General features: G+C 31.4%; 1 protein-coding gene across 2 annotated transcripts in view; it reads left to right on the top strand.

The window, feature by feature from the left end:
- Positions 1–18,767, top strand: part of LOC106460131 (parafibromin-like) — a 79,778-nt gene extending 61,011 nt beyond the window's left edge. The window contains exons 14-15 of one of the 2 annotated variants that reach the window (XM_013919813.2): positions 13,060–13,201; positions 15,894–18,767. In XM_013919813.2, the coding sequence (XP_013775267.1) occupies positions 13,060–13,201; positions 15,894–15,930 (179 nt within the window). In that variant the 3' untranslated portion in view covers positions 15,931–18,767. The remainder of the gene's footprint in view (positions 1–13,059; positions 13,202–15,893) is intronic. The other variant, XM_022386782.1, reaches the window with a different exon arrangement.
- Positions 18,768–19,039: the final 272 nt, after the last annotated feature.

Genomic DNA, 19,039 nt, shown 5'->3' with positions numbered 1-19,039 from the left:
TTCTCTGCTTCAGATCTTCCAGGTGTTTGATGTATTCCCAAAAGAAAATAAATGGTGTAAGATCAGGAAATTTAGGATCTTACACACAATGGAATCAATTACATCAACACAAATTATTGCATAAAATGGAAAAGGGACAGTTAGGGAACACAAATGTGATTTTAACACTCACTAGGGACATCTTTCTCTGCGCATATCTTGAGATTTTAGTGAATTACATTGAAAATTTCATTAAACCACTTTCTTATCATGGTATATGAATAAATTTAGCATAAATTTGTAGCTAATGATCAAAATTTAAATATTATGTAAGTTTTAAGTTCTTAATTTTCTAAGGCAATATTTAAACAAAAAATCCTGGATTTCTCTTAGTATGAAAATTGTGGCATTTGATCTCTAGGTTCCCCTCTTTAATTTATTTACCACTCCTCTGAGAAGTACGACATTTAACGTAAATTACTCACTACAATGTTGTCATTGCTCAGGCAAAACATAATTTTTATAGCTTTCAATCTTATTTGGTTACAGAGCCAGAAAATAAAAAATCAGACCCCTTCTGCCATGCCAACCTCTCAAATTCTCTCTTTCAGAAATTTCCAATAGTTCTCTTTTGTGTTTAATATTATATTATTTATAACCAATAGAAAGCCAAGGTTTTAACCTGTCAAATGATTTATTATACTACATTGTTTTCTGTACAGAAAATTGTCTATTTTGCTTCCAGTTCAAACTTTATTCCCATGGGAAATGCATCAGTGAGCTTAGCTACATTTTTAACAGATCTTGTTTCATAATTGGAAAGCCAGAAAAATTGTGATAGTTATGGGACATTGTCTGCTTTTTGCATGTTATTATTCTGTGTTCTCTGTTGCAATATTTAATTAAATAAAAACTTATTTAGTACAGTAGTACCATTAGTATCAAAAAGTAGGGTTCAGTATCATGACAGACACCAGCAGAAAAACAAACTGTGAGCTAAATATTCACTAAGTGATTTACAACTTATATGGTGCAAATATGAATTAGACACAGTTGAAAAGGTAATAAAAATAAAATTTAAGTATAAACAGATGTATACTGTTATGAGTTTAAAGATTTAAAAGATAAACAAATGTTGTTTCATGTTACAATTTGAAGTCATTCTATAAAGAAAAAAAGGGTAATTTAGATTCATTCGCCTTTTTTTTTTTCATGATTATGAGGTCAGTCAAATTGACCAACCTTATATAGAGTTATGGTAGAGAAAATAGCTGATAGATATAAAGCTTTACTGAAATAAAAACGTTGGAAATTTATTGAGGAGGTTTAAAAGATTACACAAATAAAATTTGAGATTTTTCGGAAGAAGAAAAGTATTTTTAATTTTAACATGAAATTCACTTTGCACTCGGAGCAGTCAACACTTTGACTTCATTTGTTCATGTGAAAATTTTTAGTAAAATGTTTTTTACTATGTTTACTTAAAGCCTGCAAAATTTTGTGAAGATTCACAAAACATATTAGAACTTGTAGTATGGATATGCTAAAGATGAATTTTTAGGTCAAATTGACCAAGCCTATAGTGAAAGAGTTAATACCAAAAAAATTCATACAAAGGAAAGGAATTAGTAATATCTTTTTGGTATACTCAACTTCTGCATCACCATGTTGAAACAAAAGATATTACCATTAACACCTAAGGCTATAGTCATTACTCATTATTCCTTTGTAGATGAACAGATTAATTTGTAGTAGTTTAACTAAAGCTGCAAATAACTTCACATATTATCTCATCCATTAACCTTAATATCTGTATTTTATGAAATATTCATTTTGTATTAATATGTAAAGATGTACACATTAAATTAAAAATTGTTATGGCTGCAGGATAAAAGGGCAACGTTGCTGTGCTCTATTGTTTTTACTGGATCTGAAAAGTGTGTCTTGAAGCCAATGTAGCATATATTCAACAACACTGTTGTGAAGCTACACAAGTATAACTCCAGTTATAATATTATTAGTAAACCAGTGGAGCATGTGTTATTTGAAAATGTGGAATATGATGCTAGGTATTTTTAATGGGATATACAAACAAAAATTATGTAGCTTTTGTTAATATATACTTTGACTATATTACTTTTTTCAACCCTCACCATTCAGTAATTTACTGGAGCTGTCTATAGCTTCCTCTATCTGTCAACTAAATTTAAAGGATACACTTAAATATACGATTAAATATGTTTCAGCATAAAATTAAGACATATAGAAGTAATTGACTATTTTGTTAGAGTAATAACTTGTGCTGCCAAGTGTCTGTATTTTTGAATATCCATAGGAATGCATTGAAATATCCAGAAATATAGCTGTCAAGCTGTTAGTTCTGCAATACGTCTGATGGTTTATAATGTTCAAAATCAGGTTACTATACCCACAGTGGGCACAGCTTTGTGTTTGATAATAAACAATCAGTCAGTGGTTGTTGTGAAAATATATATTACAAGTTGAAATATCTGTCAACTGATGGGGAATGTTTAAACTTAAATTAAACAATATAAGTTTAACAGCAATCATCTATTTCAAAGTAATAACTTGAACATAAACTTTATCTCAAAATTTTAAAATTATAACAAAGCTTCTTCATAAACAACATTTCCAGTTTGTTTTACATCTACCAACAAATAAAGATTTTGAGGTGATCCCACCCTTGAACACCCTACATTTCACTGATCATGAGAAAAGCATGGTTGTTTGAGAAACAATCCAGCAACTTTCATACTTTGACCTTGAATCCTTTTAGAATATTCAACATTGTCTAAATTGTCAACCTGCCAAGATTGTTTGAGATTGACTCAATAGGCTGGAAGTAATTAACCAACAGGTTTTACAAAATAGAAATAGGGTTAAGTTCAATTTTGACCTCCTTAGGACATTCCCCATAGTTCATATGTTTACATACAAATTTTGGTTGAGATTGACCTAGTAGGCTCAGAGGAATTAGGGCGTAAACAAACACATATTTCGTCTTAATATATTTAGATAAGGTTATTTGCTAGTATTATACATAAATACTAACAAATATTTTTATATTATATATTTATACAATATAATTATATAACATAATTTTATCTTCTTAACAAATATTGCAAACATTATTTAATTTTTTTAATAATTTAGTTTTTTTTATTCAAGTACTGAATACTGAGCATGAAGTCCCAAGTGCAAGTCTAGTAGTTTAGTAGCTTTCATTCTCAACTTTGCCAAAATAATAGTTAAATTTAATTCAACTGAATCAGTTTAATAAGTTGTCATATTTGTAAATACATAAAATCTACAAATATTTCTACACATTTTAAAATGTTGTAATGAAGAAATCTGGATATCTTTGGCATTAAAGGGACATGCTGGTATATGTATCCTCAGATTTTATACCACCTCCACATGACTTCTGTTGACCTTGGTGCACTTCTTCAGGCATCTACACCACTTGTCAAATGAATTGATAAGCACCTGTTCTGGAATTGAATTAGTTGTTTTCCTGATATGATCCTTATGATTGGTGTCTGTAGTTATATAAAAACATAGACTTGATGTGACCTCAACAGATCAGGCCTGAAGCTCTTCACTTACATCATTCATCATCAAGAAAGCATCGCTTTTCCTGTCTCTTTCATGCCTTTCCCCAGTGCTTGAAATTCAACAAGCCTATCTTTGCACAACCAAAGTTTCAGGAAAATCATTTACTTTTCTGCTAAAATGCTCAAAAATAACCAAGAAAGGGGCGAAGAGAAATAACTTTAATTTCTGAACACCCCTGGTTATCAAACCTAAATACCTACCATTATTGGATTTGGATTCGACCTCAACAGCCAAAAGTTCAATGGTATTAGCTTTGGAGAGCATGGGATTTAGACTTAGTTTTTTTTTTTGCATGGAAGACGATAGAGATTTCATCATGAAACAGTATATAAAACATTGGTTTATAGTGAGTCATGCATGTAATCCTGACTGATGTGTAGATTTTTCTCTCTCTAGATTTGAAGTTATGTTCCACACACAAATGGAAGGTTTAATTTAATCGATCAGGATAAATGCCATGAGGCTACTTTTCTCTTCAAGCAGCTATTGCATCATCTGAGTTTTGAACACATAAAAGTCTAGGTAATGAACCAGAGGTAATAGGGGATTTTAGATACTGGATCTAATTAGTATGTCTTGTAACCAGGTATTATATTCAACAACACTGTTGCTAAATGTCTCAGACAATGTGGGATCACTTTGAAGGCTGTAGAGTTTACCAGTATGACCTTCTATACCTGATAGGAGATATAGCAATGATAAGGAAGGATAATAGGAAGCATTTGTAAACTGTTAACTATAGGAGGATAGAGCAAGTCTTTATGAAATGGTTTTTAACTCTATCAGTAGATTTGCTCAAGTAAGAAAAATAGGAATAATTGGGGGTATTAATTAAATTGTTACTTTTGTGGGCTGTGTTGTAAGGTCATTATCATTTCTGAAACAGTGACATATCAAAGGCCATGCACATCCATGGTCAGTTCTTGAGTGAGTGATGGTAAATTCTTTACATTTATAGGAACTGAAGCACAAAAATCTAGTTTATTGCAGTAGGAGTGGTGCAAATTATGAAGAGGGGGAACAAATAACCTGATGTAAGAAGTACACAATAGTACATAGTTAAGTATATCATTTAGTTTGTGAGATTAAATGCTCCCCATGTTCAAAATGGGCAACCTGGTTAGTTGTTTATAGAATACTGTTGATGTAATTATGTACAATGCAATGCCAGGATCTTATATATTTCTTTGTTCACACACGTACACTCAAAGGGACCAGATACAAGTGCTGTCTGCAATATGAGAATGCTCTGGTGGTGCTTGTACAACTCTAAAGGCTTGTTTATACCACTGACTGAGAGGTATAAAGCAACTAACAGATGGTGGATAACAGGAATTGATACAGATGTGATGTTCCAGTTAAAAGTTAATGAAGGATCAAAACTGGAGATCTAATGTACAAAATCTTGCCATGTAGCCAACAGATATACTTACACATGAAGGGCCTACTTTAGTCCTCATAATGACTCTGCTGACTTTTTATAATTAGGTTCCTTGAAAGAAAAAGGTATTTTAGCTAGAAAAACATTCATTAAGTTTAATTGATTGGAGGTTTGTCAAGGAAGCATTTCATAGCATTGGAACTTTTGTCTTGAGGAATTATGGTGTATAAGCTAGTGAAGTCGGTAGTGAAGATTGATGACTCATTGTTGGATAAATATAAATTGTAAAAAATTCAGAGAGCATATGAAAAATCATTGATAAAACTGGACAATGTTTGGTCAATATGGGACAAGACCCTCACAAGAAAGGAAAATAAATTCAGAAGGACAGTTGAAATCAGAAACAATGAGTCTGCCATTGTTTTCTAGTTTGTGAGTTTTTGCAAGAGATAAATCAAACAAGTTACAGATTTTTCTAGATTACAGAAAGTGCTTCTCTGGATAAATTATTTCTTTTTAATTGGTTCTTAACAATGTTATGCCATGGATCATGAGAAGAATTATGCACTTTGTCAGCTACAACACATCATGACATATGAACTTCAAAAGCAAGAAATAAAAATATTGTTACTCTTAATTTTGGTTTTATTTACCCTTGAAATAGAACACTTTTGAGGACCATGCAGTAGTACATCTAGTTTATATATTTTAACATGATCTTAGCTGGTTACCTTGTTTTATTTTATCTGGTGATCATTATCTAATGTATTGTATTTAATAACAGATTGGATCAAATATTTTTATATCAATAAAAAATTAAACATTTTCTAACATCAGGTTACAACGTCCTTGTTAGGAAATCCCATTTTCTACAGTATTGTTTTATGAAATGTTCTGAAGTTTTGTATATTACATATTTGGTAAAGGAAGGTTTGGAACAATGTTTTTCAACCTAAATTCCCCAAGTTCAAGTACATTATCACTTTGCTTTTTTGAAATTATTCAGTGCCATTAGATCTTTTGATGAAATTGTCAATGGACTGAAATTTATTGCTGTGCCACTAGCTGCTTATTGCTGGTTTTTAGAAATGTGGAGGTAGCATTTTTGGGGACTTCAAAAATCAGTTGTGAAATCTGTGGGTTGCTAGTTTGTTGTTGCAGTTTGAGTGCTCGTTATCAGATATCGTGGAAATAAATATTGCACCTTGTTTCTGAAATACATATATGTAGTCGTATTTATATAAAGTTCTTAATACCTTCATGAAATGAAAATTCATCTTCATGACTGTTAATGGATCAAAGCTTAGACCTTTTTCAAGAGTGATTTAGTAGAAGGTAAAGGGAGATCAGATGGCATTGTAATTACATTTGTTGGTATTGTTGCATATATTGTTCATGAGCATCTTTAAAGCTTTGAAAGGGTGAATCAGACAAATTTCTATATTGTAGAGTTTGTACATTATCATGTTCTGAGGGTTTGTAAAAACCTGCATTGAGGACATGCAATTTTCACTGGATAGAAGTTGCAAAATCTGTTTCACCAGCTTCATGTCCCCCGATGGGTCAGGGGTATGTCTACGGACTTACAATGCAAAAATCTGGGGTTTGATTCCTTGCAGTGGAAATAGCAGATAGCCCAGTGTGGGTTTGCTCTTAGATAAACAAACAAACATAGGTTTGATACAAGTGACTTCTGTGAAGCATCAGATCATTAGTGGTAGAACCATGGTTCTCTTATAAGAAAACTCGACTTAGGTGTATAAGAGTGCTAGAACAGGATCTCAAGCATTAGTTCATTTTATTATGAAAAGTTGGACAGTGGATGAAAGTGGCTTCATGAAAATTAAAAACAACCATCAATAAGTAAGCTGTTCTTAGTGGATAATCCAAGGGAAAGTTATGACTATACTTTGTTTTATGTATTGATCTCTAAAAAGTCCAATTTCAATTTGCCAGATAACAGGAGGAGAGTTATATGAAAGCACATTCACAATTAAGCTGGATGAATAGTGGAATTTGCTAACCGATCAATCGTTAGGCTCATTGATTGATTACGTTCAATTGATCAGTTATTCTCACACGAAACGTACATAGATTGAATGACAAAAACGATAATAATTGGAAGCACTATTTCCAGTTAATTATGTTTGGGATTTTAGTTAATCATAATTTTCATTAATTGTTTATTTCACGTGAAACTAATTGATGTTTGTAGGTAATAAATTGAGCTTAATAATTGCCTAACTTTGTTCACAGTACAAAACAGGTACTTACAAAGATGTTTGCTATTTAAAGTCATGATGTTATTGATGAATTACACTAATAGATATTCCCAGTTTTTGTTTGTATTATGTAACTTCAATTATTCTCAAATTTTGTATCTTAATTTTTGAGTGCCAACCACAAAAATTTTCTCAATTTGTGCATTTATTTCTTCCTTATTTGTATGTACTAATTGTGTGTTATTCCTTTTAATTCGTCTTCAGTGATTTACCAAGCAACTTCTCAGATTATTTGTGTTATTTTTTATTATAATGTTCTTTCATAATCTACAAGTTTTACAAGGTTGTCCAGCAATAATACCTGATACCCACTATCTAGTTATGATCATTGGTTTATGTAGATTTCAGTCTTTATATTTTTGCCCTTGTTACGTTTTTCTTTGGTATATGTTCCCATAGTCCTATCAGCACATGTACAATTTACATCTTTATAGATAGCTTAGTCTTGAAACATTGATTTTGACAGTAAAAGTGTAAATCAGTTTAATATTTTAGCATCTAATTTTGATTATTAAAGATTATCGATTACTAATGTTTTATTCTGTAGTCCTTTTACTGTATAGAAGGTAAGTTTATTTCAAAATTAACAATTAAGGGGTCCACATGCAGTTTTTATTTTTACAGTAATGTTTTTTTTGGTCAATCTTAGATCCTATTTGAGACTAGATTATTTTTCTGTAACCTTAATTCATTATGGGAAATCTTTTCTTTATTTCAATAAACAAAACAGCCAACCATAGAAGGATCATATCTTTCTGTCTGCTTCCTTTTCCTCTCTGTATTAAATGTTTTCTTCCTGTTCTTTGGTCATGCTGCAGTTATGGCATATCTGGTGGCGAGTTGTTTTTCATATTTCCTTTATTGTTTTTAACTAAGTGGCTATACATATCAGATTTAAATAATTTAAATGTTTCCATTGCTTCTGCTGCCTCGGTGTTTGAGGTCTGTAGAACATTATTTATGATGAATAAAAGTATGATGGCAACAAACACCTGACATGATATGGCAACAGATTTTTAATACTTAAACTTTTTGAAATATGCAAATTCCATCTTTATCAAGCTATATTAAACAAGGTAAAATATTACTTACAAAAATTTCTAAACTTATAATTTTACAACTAGGAATTAAAAATGCAAATTAAAAGAATAAAATGATTCAAAAATGCTATTCATCTCTTCACACCACAAACAGCTGTTACCTTGTGCACACCTCGTGTATTCCTGAACATGCCACAAGCCTTGAACAAAGCTTTCACCCCTACATGTTTTGCACCATCCTATAATGTAATCATCATTAAACTATAGTTCTCCACCAGTAGGAGGATGACACATCCTCAATGTGCAGTAATCTCCATAAGCACTAACACATAAACATAGGTTCATTTTTTCCTCAGCTGATGTTTTGGTATGCTTTTTCTTGTATTTCTTATGAATTTTGTGGTATTGACATTTGATCTATTACCTTGAGTTCTTTTTTCTTTATCTCACTCATTTAGTTTACCATAGAGACCTTTTTTGTTGGACTGTGAGTGCCCTCATCTATTTAACCACCACTAAAAAACAAAATGCCAGCCATTGTTGATTCATGGGTTGTTTTTTGACTATGAATTTTCAGACTCACACAACTTATACTTCACAAAGCCCTGACACTCCATTACAGGATTTTCCTTCTGCTTTTTCAACAACAAGGAAAGTAATTTTGTCTGTCAGTAGTATTAGTGGTTGGTACCTTTTTGCCTCATTCCTTTCTCCTCCAGGTTTCTCATAATTCTGTTTCTGTTGCTTTTGCTGAGCCTGCCTTATCTAATAATGTCTTTAGCCAGCTCTTCTTTCTGACTGCCTTTGCTTCTAATTCTTCTTCATTTTTTACTCTGATTACTCAGGTATGTGGAGTTTTCTCTTTCTCCAGTAATTTTTGATAAGTTTTAGGTTGCTTTGCTTCATGAATCCTTGTCTTCTGACTTTCTCTTCTCCTCTCCTTTCCCTCCACAGCCTCCATGTCAGCCTAGACCTCCTAACCTTTGTGACTATTTTTTTATGGCACAAGTTCATGATATTAATGTTTTCTTTAAACCTCAGTCCCTAGAATCTCTCCCCCCCTCTTGGGGTGCCCGTTTCTCCTACTTTGTGTCTTAATTGTCCCAAACCTACTCACCTTCATCTTACCATGACACAGCTCTTTTGCTATTTGTCTCTGCTTCACCTTTTCTCAAAAGGCTATCCTCGCAGCCTCATCAGTTTTGGTGGAGACACTTGTTTCTACTTGTTCATCACCTTAGCTTCAATCTCTACTACTGCTGTATTTTTGTTGATATAATTCCTTTGTTTTGGGGACTTATTTGATCAGAATTCCTTCGTTTCAAGTCTGTGCCTCCCTCCTTCTTATCTCCAAGCCCTCTGTCTCATTATTTTCCTTCATGAAGAAGTCTTTGGAGGTGTTCCTAATTATTGGGAATCTAAAGCTGAAGCTGCTTGTCAGCATCTTCACTGGTTTTCTAGTTTTCTGCCTTATGAGATAGTGAGTGCCCCAACAGATTCCCTGTCTTCAGGAGCCACATGGGGCTGCCCCTCTCCTGTTGCCTTTTCTTGCCATCTTTTCTTGCAGATGTCTTGTGTGCTGCCTCTTGATTCAGTTCCTGTGGAGCTTGGCTCTCCCTGTTTGAACACCTATGAACTCCCTTTGCTAACAGTCTGTGAGTCATGCAGGTTTTTTTCTCATTGTCCCCGTGTTTTCATATTCCCCATCCTCTTTCTCTTTGTATGGTTATTTTTCAACTTCTCTCCAATTCCATGCATTTTTTAGCATCTCCTGGAGGCTGTATTCTCTGCAGGTTATGGAAGATGTAGAGCAGGTTCTCCACCTCATTCAGAGTTTTTACTCCTGTCTTTTTGTCATTCCCAAGAAGATTGGGAATTGGCATACTGTCATCTATTTATCATCCTTGCATCGCTTTCTTGCCTAGGATTTGCAGTTGGTACCAGTAGCAGTACTGGGCCATCAGTACCGGTACTGGTGTACAGTATATCATGTATTGAGAATATCTATTATCACATGTTCCATCTTTGAAGTTTTGACCAAACACTTCTGGTATTTCAGCTTCACTTTTCCCAGTATTTTAAATGTTTGATGTGTTAGTTTTTAGCTCATACTTCAGTCGATATGCAAATCTCATTGTGAAAATTGGCAGTAGCATGGAATATGGGAAACTGCTATGGAAGAGAATGTGAATGTGCCTATGTGACTGATTGCATGTTAATTAGGTGTGTGTGTGATTAACCCTTAACATGCGGGCATGTCAAACTACACATGTCACGACATGTGTAGTGAGTCTTATCAGACTTCCCAACATCTTTAGTCTCAGTTCATGGGTTGTCTGGTGATAATACATTTAGACAATTACACAGTCATATCACACATCAACCTTCAGGATTGCATTCATTCTCAGGACCTATGCTTTCTCACAGAAATTTCTTTCTTGGACCCATATCCATCAGATTCATTTGTTGGCCTGTCAGGTCCTGGGGGTTTGAACCTGGTGGCAAACACTTGTCTTGATTGGATAGGATCCTTACTGTAGAGTGGTCTCTTCTTCTTTTGGATTTGTTCCCATTTTGTGACTTCCCTCTTTTTTTTTGGTCTACAGTCCCATACTTTGCAACTTTGGCTGTAAATATTCTGAGTCAGGATTCATCTGACCTCTTTCTTTATGCCTATTTTCCTCTTTGACTTCTTTCCTGTATTCTTTCATTTGTTACACCCCTTACTGGGTTCTTCTAATTATCCCTTTTTGCCAGCTCAGTTGTGCTTTCTCTTCTTGTGCCATTTGTCATCCACAGAGCTTCTTCCACTTCTTCTTTGGCAATCCCTTCTTCACCTATCAGTTGTCCATCATCCATGATGGGATGTCTTCAGTTTCATTAGTGTGATCTATCCGGTCTCTTGCACAATGGTTGGACTTTTCATGGAAAGTAGCCTGTTTTCTGTATTGTTATTGCTGACCTTTCACACTAGCCCTCCATCAGTATAAATGGATCATTTACTGCTACTGGTCCCTTGGCCACTCCCATCCACTGAGTTGTCCTACTGTGCCTCATCTCATTGCCTTACATTTCCATTTTAACAAGCTAGTTGTTGTTATTTTATTCATAGAAATACATTATAGTCAGAAACTTTATGAAGTTTGAAAACACTGTGCAATAAAACAGTCTTATCTTTACCTCACTGTTCAAAAATAATGTTAGGGAAAAGCTTGGACAAAAAGTAAAAAATAAGACTTTTTATTATATCTTGTCAGGCCTAAGTTTACAACAATGCAATAATTAGCATCAGCAATATTTTTGTCAATGGATATTATGATAACAAAAGTGCCCAAAACTATTTTTTAATTTTAATATTCCTCTGATACTTCTTACTTAACACTCACTAAACTGGATAGTAAAAACAGTTTAAAAACCATTTTAGTATTATATATTCATGAATTACTTTAGTGTGTTGAATGGAGAAAGTATCACTATTTTGGAGATGATGATGTTAAGTATATCACATAAACTTTCTGGCTCAAATAACTCTGACTTTAAACAGAATTAGACTAAATCTTTTACCAAATAACCTATTTAAAATTAAGATTTCTTATTGTTTTTAAGTGTAGTAGTTATATGCTTGGTTAAAAAAAGTATTAATTAACAAAAATTAAAATATATTGTGATTTGAATTTCATAAATACAAGTTATTTGCTAAAAATCTACACATGCTGGACAATTATTGTAACAATGAAATATATATTGTTTGAGACATTATTTTCGCACTAATAACCAATTGGCTTACTGCATGATTTTGGTGTCACTGTGTTTAGAAAAACCTTACAGATGAGAAGTCAAATACAATATCCAAGTGATAAAACAGTATCTTTTTATGATATTCTTAAATTTTCAGTTTACTTATGTAATATTTATTCATTCAAAAACATGGCAGGATTTTTTTTTTTTTTTTGTGGGGGGTTGCACACTTATTATTATGAATTTTGTGATTCCACCCCACCCCCATGGTCATTCTTTATTGTAACATCTCTGCTATTTCAGCCTTTAATAATGACAATATATGTAAATCCAAAAAGTGTTTTGGAAAGACCAATGGCTTAGAGAATTCCTGCACATTTAAAAATGCTGTCTATGAACTTACATATACACAGTGTTTAGCCACGTGTATAGGTGAATCCAATCGTCCAATACACGACCGTTTCAAAGAACACATTCATGCCACTCAAAATCTTGACAACAAAGAAGCTATCACTGAACAGTATTCAAAAGAACACGGTAAAATCAGTGGGACACCTTATACATTCAAGATTTTAGTGATTTGTGACAATTTCCTCGACAAAAAATATAAGGAATCACTTTTGATTCAATCAAGATGCCCTTCCATTAATAGATACAATGCCTGGCCCATTTAACATTTTATTATTATAATTTTATCTATTTTTTTGTTATTATTATCATTTTCTGTATTTAAAATAACACGGCACGATTGAAGGGACACCTTATTCAATCAAAATTTTAGAAACTTGTGACAAATTCTTTGACAGAAAATATAAGGAATAATTTTTTATTCAATTTAATTATTTTAATTTTAAAGGGACTGACCTTTTAGTGCTACAGAAACCACGCATTATTAATTATAGGAAATATATAAACATCTTTTTTTTTATGTAACAGATTAAAAAAATCATTAGAGTAAGAGTGGACAGTCTCTTGATGAACTACAAGGAAATTTATTTTACAGTACGAGCATTTCATTTGAAGTGGGACGAAATGAGACTGGATAGTAATGTTGCTAAATGGGCAATTCACATAATACAGCTGAGTAAGCAGAAGCGTCATTTAGATCGTGCTAATCTCCTGAAGTTCTGGGAAGTCTTAGATAGGTCAGTTTCTTTGTATAACCCAGTATTAAAATACAAAAAGTTGAAACATTTTTAAATTGTTGAAATACAAGAATTCACTTTCCTACTCATAAAGTGACTTATGGTCTACTTATTTGTGTGTTTTATTTAAGTTTATCATGTCACTTGGTAGAAAACTGTCTTTGTAAAAGCTTAAATCTATATTAAGTAATTTAAAAGAAATATATTAAAAGCTAATTATTTTCTTAGGTTCACAAGTAACATAAATTTTCGAGCACTTTGTTGATTGCAACTCAGTTTTTTTATATAAAGCATGTTGAAGTGGTTGTTTAAAGAAATGAAAACAATCTTGTTTTTCTTTATGTAATAAATTAACAATTATATATAGCATGTTGAAGTGTGTGTTGTAAAAATGTTTATCACTGACTAGATAAAGAAAAACGAGAGAGATTGTTTTATGTATAGCATGTTGAAGTGGTTGTTTAAAGAAATGTTTGTCACTGACCACATAAAAACAAGAGAGATTGAAGTTTTTATGAGATACTTTCCATATCATTGCAAGGTCTTTTTGGTTTTGTAGTTGTAATAAAGATGGTAGGTACTTCCCACTACACTGTATGTAAAATCAGCAGTACGTAGTTAATGTCATCTAGAGTTTAATTTCTGCTTTTGAAATATCTTCTTCGTAGACATTTCTAACATACTTATCAGCTTTTTTTTTTATTAGATATTTTACATTGGGTTGTAGAACATGGCAAGTACATGTCATATAATAGTATATAACCTTTTCTTTCCTTGTGGAATTGTGGTTGACTTAGTATAACGTTTTTATTTTAGATGACTCAAAAGTAACTTTTTTGATTATTAAAGTAAAAACACAAAAAATATAGGAAATAACTTCTGATATATATTGATTACAAGTATAGTTGTCATGGTTGATTTGGCTTTCTTCAGTTTTACACTGAGAATATATAGAATCATAACCATGTTCTATTTTCCTTTTTCAGTTGCTCCATGAATTAAAACATATTTTCCAACATTTGGAAGCTGTTTAGTGGGACACTGACAATAAGGGGTGTGGATGATGCAAATGTTTTTTTTCCGTCACATATATTTACGTAGCTTATACATTTATATATATAATACTGCTTTTTCAGTTGGCTCTCATACACAAATAAGGACTACCCCACTGAAATGAAAACTGTTGGCGAGTGTGTTAGTGTTTCAGTTTTGTAGATATATACATACAAATTTAGTCACTTGATGAAGTCAGATGTTCCCAACTAAAATACCTAACTTCTTTCAAAATGAACACCTTTCGAGACATTCTTGTGTTCCAGTATTTATGGATGGCTTAAAATCAGCTTTATGTCTCAGTCATTGTTTGTTATGGCTCTGTAGTTCTCTTAAATCACTTGTCTCCATTCATTTTTTCTGGATTCCTGTCCGTCAGTATTCGAGGGAATGAGTTCACTATCACCACAGTAAAAGTGGCCTCCATTGGTTATGTCATAGCTTTGCCTATTTGATATTTGGATTTCAAGTCTGTCATTAGGGCTAGGTTTCATGCCAGTTGATTAGCAATTTGGGGTGATCAATGTATGAATACACTTTTCCAGGTAAAACCTATCATTACTGGTTGGCCATCTAGTTTACATAGAATCAGAAAAAGGAAGTTGTCCTTGCAAGGCTCTGCATTGCCCATAGTTTTATAACCTATAATTTTCTGTTACAAGGAAGTGACCCACCAATGTGTGAGCATTGTGACAGTCAAGTCAAATGCCTATATTTATATTTGTTTTCTTTAAGGCCATTGTTACAACCACCATCATTTGAAGCATATTTTAATTCATGGTATGATATTGACATTCTAAAATGTTTTCCACTTTATTTGGATCATTGAGTTTTTTTAATTCTATCTAATTTTTCAACCATCTTTCATAATAAAAAAAGAAGGATTTTCTGTGTGTATTTTATTTTATATATCCTTAATTATTTTAATTAAATGTATTTGGTGGCTATTGAAAAAAACTTTCACAGATAGTTTCAGTTGTTTGTGCTATAAAGCCACAGACAACCAAACCAACCCAAAAGTGCTTGAATTAGTTTCTTTAGGAAAAAACATATAAGTTTATTGGTTTAACATATTAAATAATTTAATAAAAATCGGTAATAAGACACAACTTTTGAAATGTATCTGAGGTGAATGTATTGTAACCAATTTCATTTGGGAGTTGTAAAGCTTTAAGATGTTTTTGACAGTATTGTCACCATTTATTAAACATATCAAGTTCCTTTTTTGAAGGTAAAGTTATCCATTTCAGCAGAGATCAACACTTGTTGACCATTCATAATACAACTTCCTCACTTAATACATCCTTGTTTGTGTAACCCAGGAGAAGTAGAAAAAAGTCTGCAACCCTGATTTTTGTGTATGACAAGTTATTGGATAAGTTTTTGAATGTGAATTTGACTTGAGTATTAAAATCTCAGTATTTCTTGTTGCTTTTACATAATATAATTATATTCTTACTTACATTCCCTATAATAAAATATAACAATGAAGTCTGCATAGACAATTACAAAATCTGGAAAGAATAACATATTCATTTGTATTTATCTGCATAAATTCAACTGGGTTATTGGAAAAAAAATTGTGATATTTTACCCCTGTATAGAAATCTTAAACTAACCGATTTTTCTTTATCTTCAGTTTTATGGTGAAACACAAACATCATCTTCGTTTCTGAGAAACATTTCAGAAAACTGAGTACACGTACAGTTGTGGAATAACAAAATATGGATAGCGTTTGATGTGAATTGAGAAAATACTGAAGAGAAAAGAGTTCTGTGTAAAGGGTAACACATTTTTATATGTTATTAAAAGGTAGTGGTGTGCTAAAAGAAAGCACTACATATGTATCTAGTGAGTATTTCACCTGAAGAAACCTGATGTATTGTACATATACCATAATATAGTTTATGTTTTCTTTTCTGTTACTTTTTATAGGAAAAATCTGTGGAAATTATGTAAATATTTAAGTTATGTAAAGCAACTGAGCTTTCTCTTAATTTTTGAGTTAGCTTAAAGTTATTGATTTCTTTCCCTGTGTTCTTTTGTACAATAGTACTTCGTTGCTCATGGTGTGGTATTTTTTGGTTTTTCTTATTATTACTCTTAATAATTTGTTGTAGTTTTCACCAAAATTACATTTAAGTAGTGACATTTGAAGAAAACTGCTTTTGTTAACTTTTGTTATGAATCTTTTCCCCCCCACACCATACCAGAATTTAAGTTTATTAAAAAGTGGCTTTCATCTAGCTTGTGTATAATTTGAAGAAACAGATTATGCGGGGTGTTGAGAAAAAAATTATTGGACTATTCTCTATATCAGTTGGAGATAGTTATTATCATTGTTTAAAAACTTTGTGTAAAAGCCAAGTAAGGAAGCTTCTGTTTTGAAATTGTTGTAGTATTATTGAATGTAACTGAATTGATTACCAATTTTGTACCTAAAATTAATTCAGTTAGTAATTCATTATTAGTCTTCTCTTAACCCTTTCCAGACTGGCCAGTACCTAGCTTTCAGGTGTTGAGTACATATCAAATTTCAAGATTATAGTAAAAATAATACTTTTAATTCTGTTGAAACAATTTTAGAACTGATATTTTGTCATTTTGTAATATTCATTTATTGTAATTTGTAATAAAATGAAAACAATATTGAAACTCATTTTTGTTCTGTAAACAACAAACCACATAGATTTCTTTTTACAAGTTTCTAGCCCATTCCAGAATGTAAGTTTATATTGACAAAAAAATTATTCTTTGAGATTGTAGTTATCCATGTTTTATTTCTTACTGATTTTCTTTCTCTTTTACTGATATTATTAGTGCAGCTTTTCATTCGCACCCTTTTATGATTTCATAGCATGTGATATGAACAACTATTAAAGAAGTTCATGTTTGAAAGTAGCTACATGCAAAGTTTAAATACTATTGGATAGAGCAGATTATAAACTTTTTAATCAGTGTAAAGTGAATAAAGTGGGGGTGAGAAAGTGACTAGATGTAACTCTTCAGAGAACAATAACGGAATCTTATGGAAAGCTTAGGAAACCTAGAAACAAACGACAGGTCTGGAAATTTTTTGAAGTTGCTTTAAATATTTTCTTTGTTCCTGTATTACTTAAAATTTCTAATATTATTCATGTACACAAGTGCCATTTAATATATATACATATTCTAGTGTTACATTATCTTTGTATGAAAATTTTATTCTATGACATCAGTACCGTAGGCAATGCCAGAATATTCCAGTGATTCAAATCTGTATTTATTGAATGTTATTGTTAAGTTTATCTTATTAAAACAATGTGCATAAATAAAATAATTTATTATATATTGAAAATGAATTATATTTGTTACATATAAATTTATGTCAACCATTTTCAGAGGTCAGGTCCTAGATCACTGATAAATCTTTGTCAATTTTTGTGGTGTTTTATGATTTATAGTTGGAAGTGGTGAATAATTCAATAGGAAAAATAAACAACCAAAAGAAATATCATAAAATGTGATTTGCTGATCAAGAATAAAAGATTTTAATTCTAATATAATGTATTTTTAGTGACTTTTTCAAACAGTGTCTCACAACAAAATTTTGGAACTTTCACGTCTTAAAAATGATAGAAAAACTAAATTAGATTGTATATAAACTTCTTAAACTAGATATTATTTAATAAGTTTCTATAAGTTTCATGCAAATTATTTAAGTATTTCTACTGTGAGAAGGAAAAAAAAATCAGTGAATATCCTTCCAGTCTGGAAAGGGTTAATCCCTCTTTGTAATGTTAAAATATATGTAAATTTCTTTGAAGTTAAAGATGTAAGTGGAACTTCATTTATGAATAATCGAACTGCCATTCTGACTCTCCCTCCAAAAGTATTTCATTTAACAAAAAATAAAATAAAATTGGAAATTTCCGTTAAACATTTCATCTAATAGTAGTATAAGAACAACAAGTCTATATTAAAACAAAGGAAAATTTATAAATTTCAAGAGGTTAACTGTATCATGCAATTAAACTTTTTAATTCAAAAAATAAATATTAAGTGATTTGATTTTTCCTTGTTACAGATGAGAATGATTTGCTTATTATGATGGAATATGTATTTATCATCACTGTTTTTTCCCATATAAAAAAATATTACAAGACAGTAAAAATGTGGAACGTACATTTGCAAGTTTATTTTTGACCTGTGAATTACTTGAAAACAAAGATAAAATTACTATGATTGATGTGCTTTTTAAATATGCAAGTAATCACTTGATACAGTTATTCACAAAAGGCACTATAAAACGTATACAGTGCTGTTAGTAGTTTTTAAGCACAAATTTTGTATTGTTCTTTTGCACATTTGTTGACAAATGAATCTTTATAAAAACTAGTTTTTCTCTGTTGCAAGTGATCAATAAAAGTGTTTACATACAATTTTAGTGAAAACATCATGTTTTAGGAATGAAATATTTCATTAAACACAGCATTTTAAACTGTTTACATTTTTGTATAAATACTAGAAATGATGTATGTAGAATTTTAATAAATTACTTTTTTTGTAATTTTGGATGAAATTGAGACACGTTTGTATATTAAAGACTGAGTTTCTTTTCAAAAATAGATTTTTAGTTGTATATAAAATTTATTGACTTACAAAAGATATTTCAATCTTCTCCTAAACAAATTAAATACAAGTTTCCATATCCTTTCAAAATAATAATTATTTTTTATCCAATTCTAACAAAGTAATTCTATGAGAAGCATTTTACATATATTACTGTAACAACAGGACTTAAA

The sequence above is a fragment of the Limulus polyphemus genome, unplaced genomic scaffold (genome assembly GCF_000517525.1).
Source record: "Limulus polyphemus unplaced genomic scaffold, Limulus_polyphemus-2.1.2 Scaffold715, whole genome shotgun sequence".
Lineage (NCBI taxonomy): Eukaryota > Metazoa > Arthropoda > Merostomata > Xiphosura > Limulidae > Limulus > Limulus polyphemus.
Note: the sequence above shows the minus strand (reverse complement) of the source record. Positions and strands in the feature narration are given on the sequence as shown.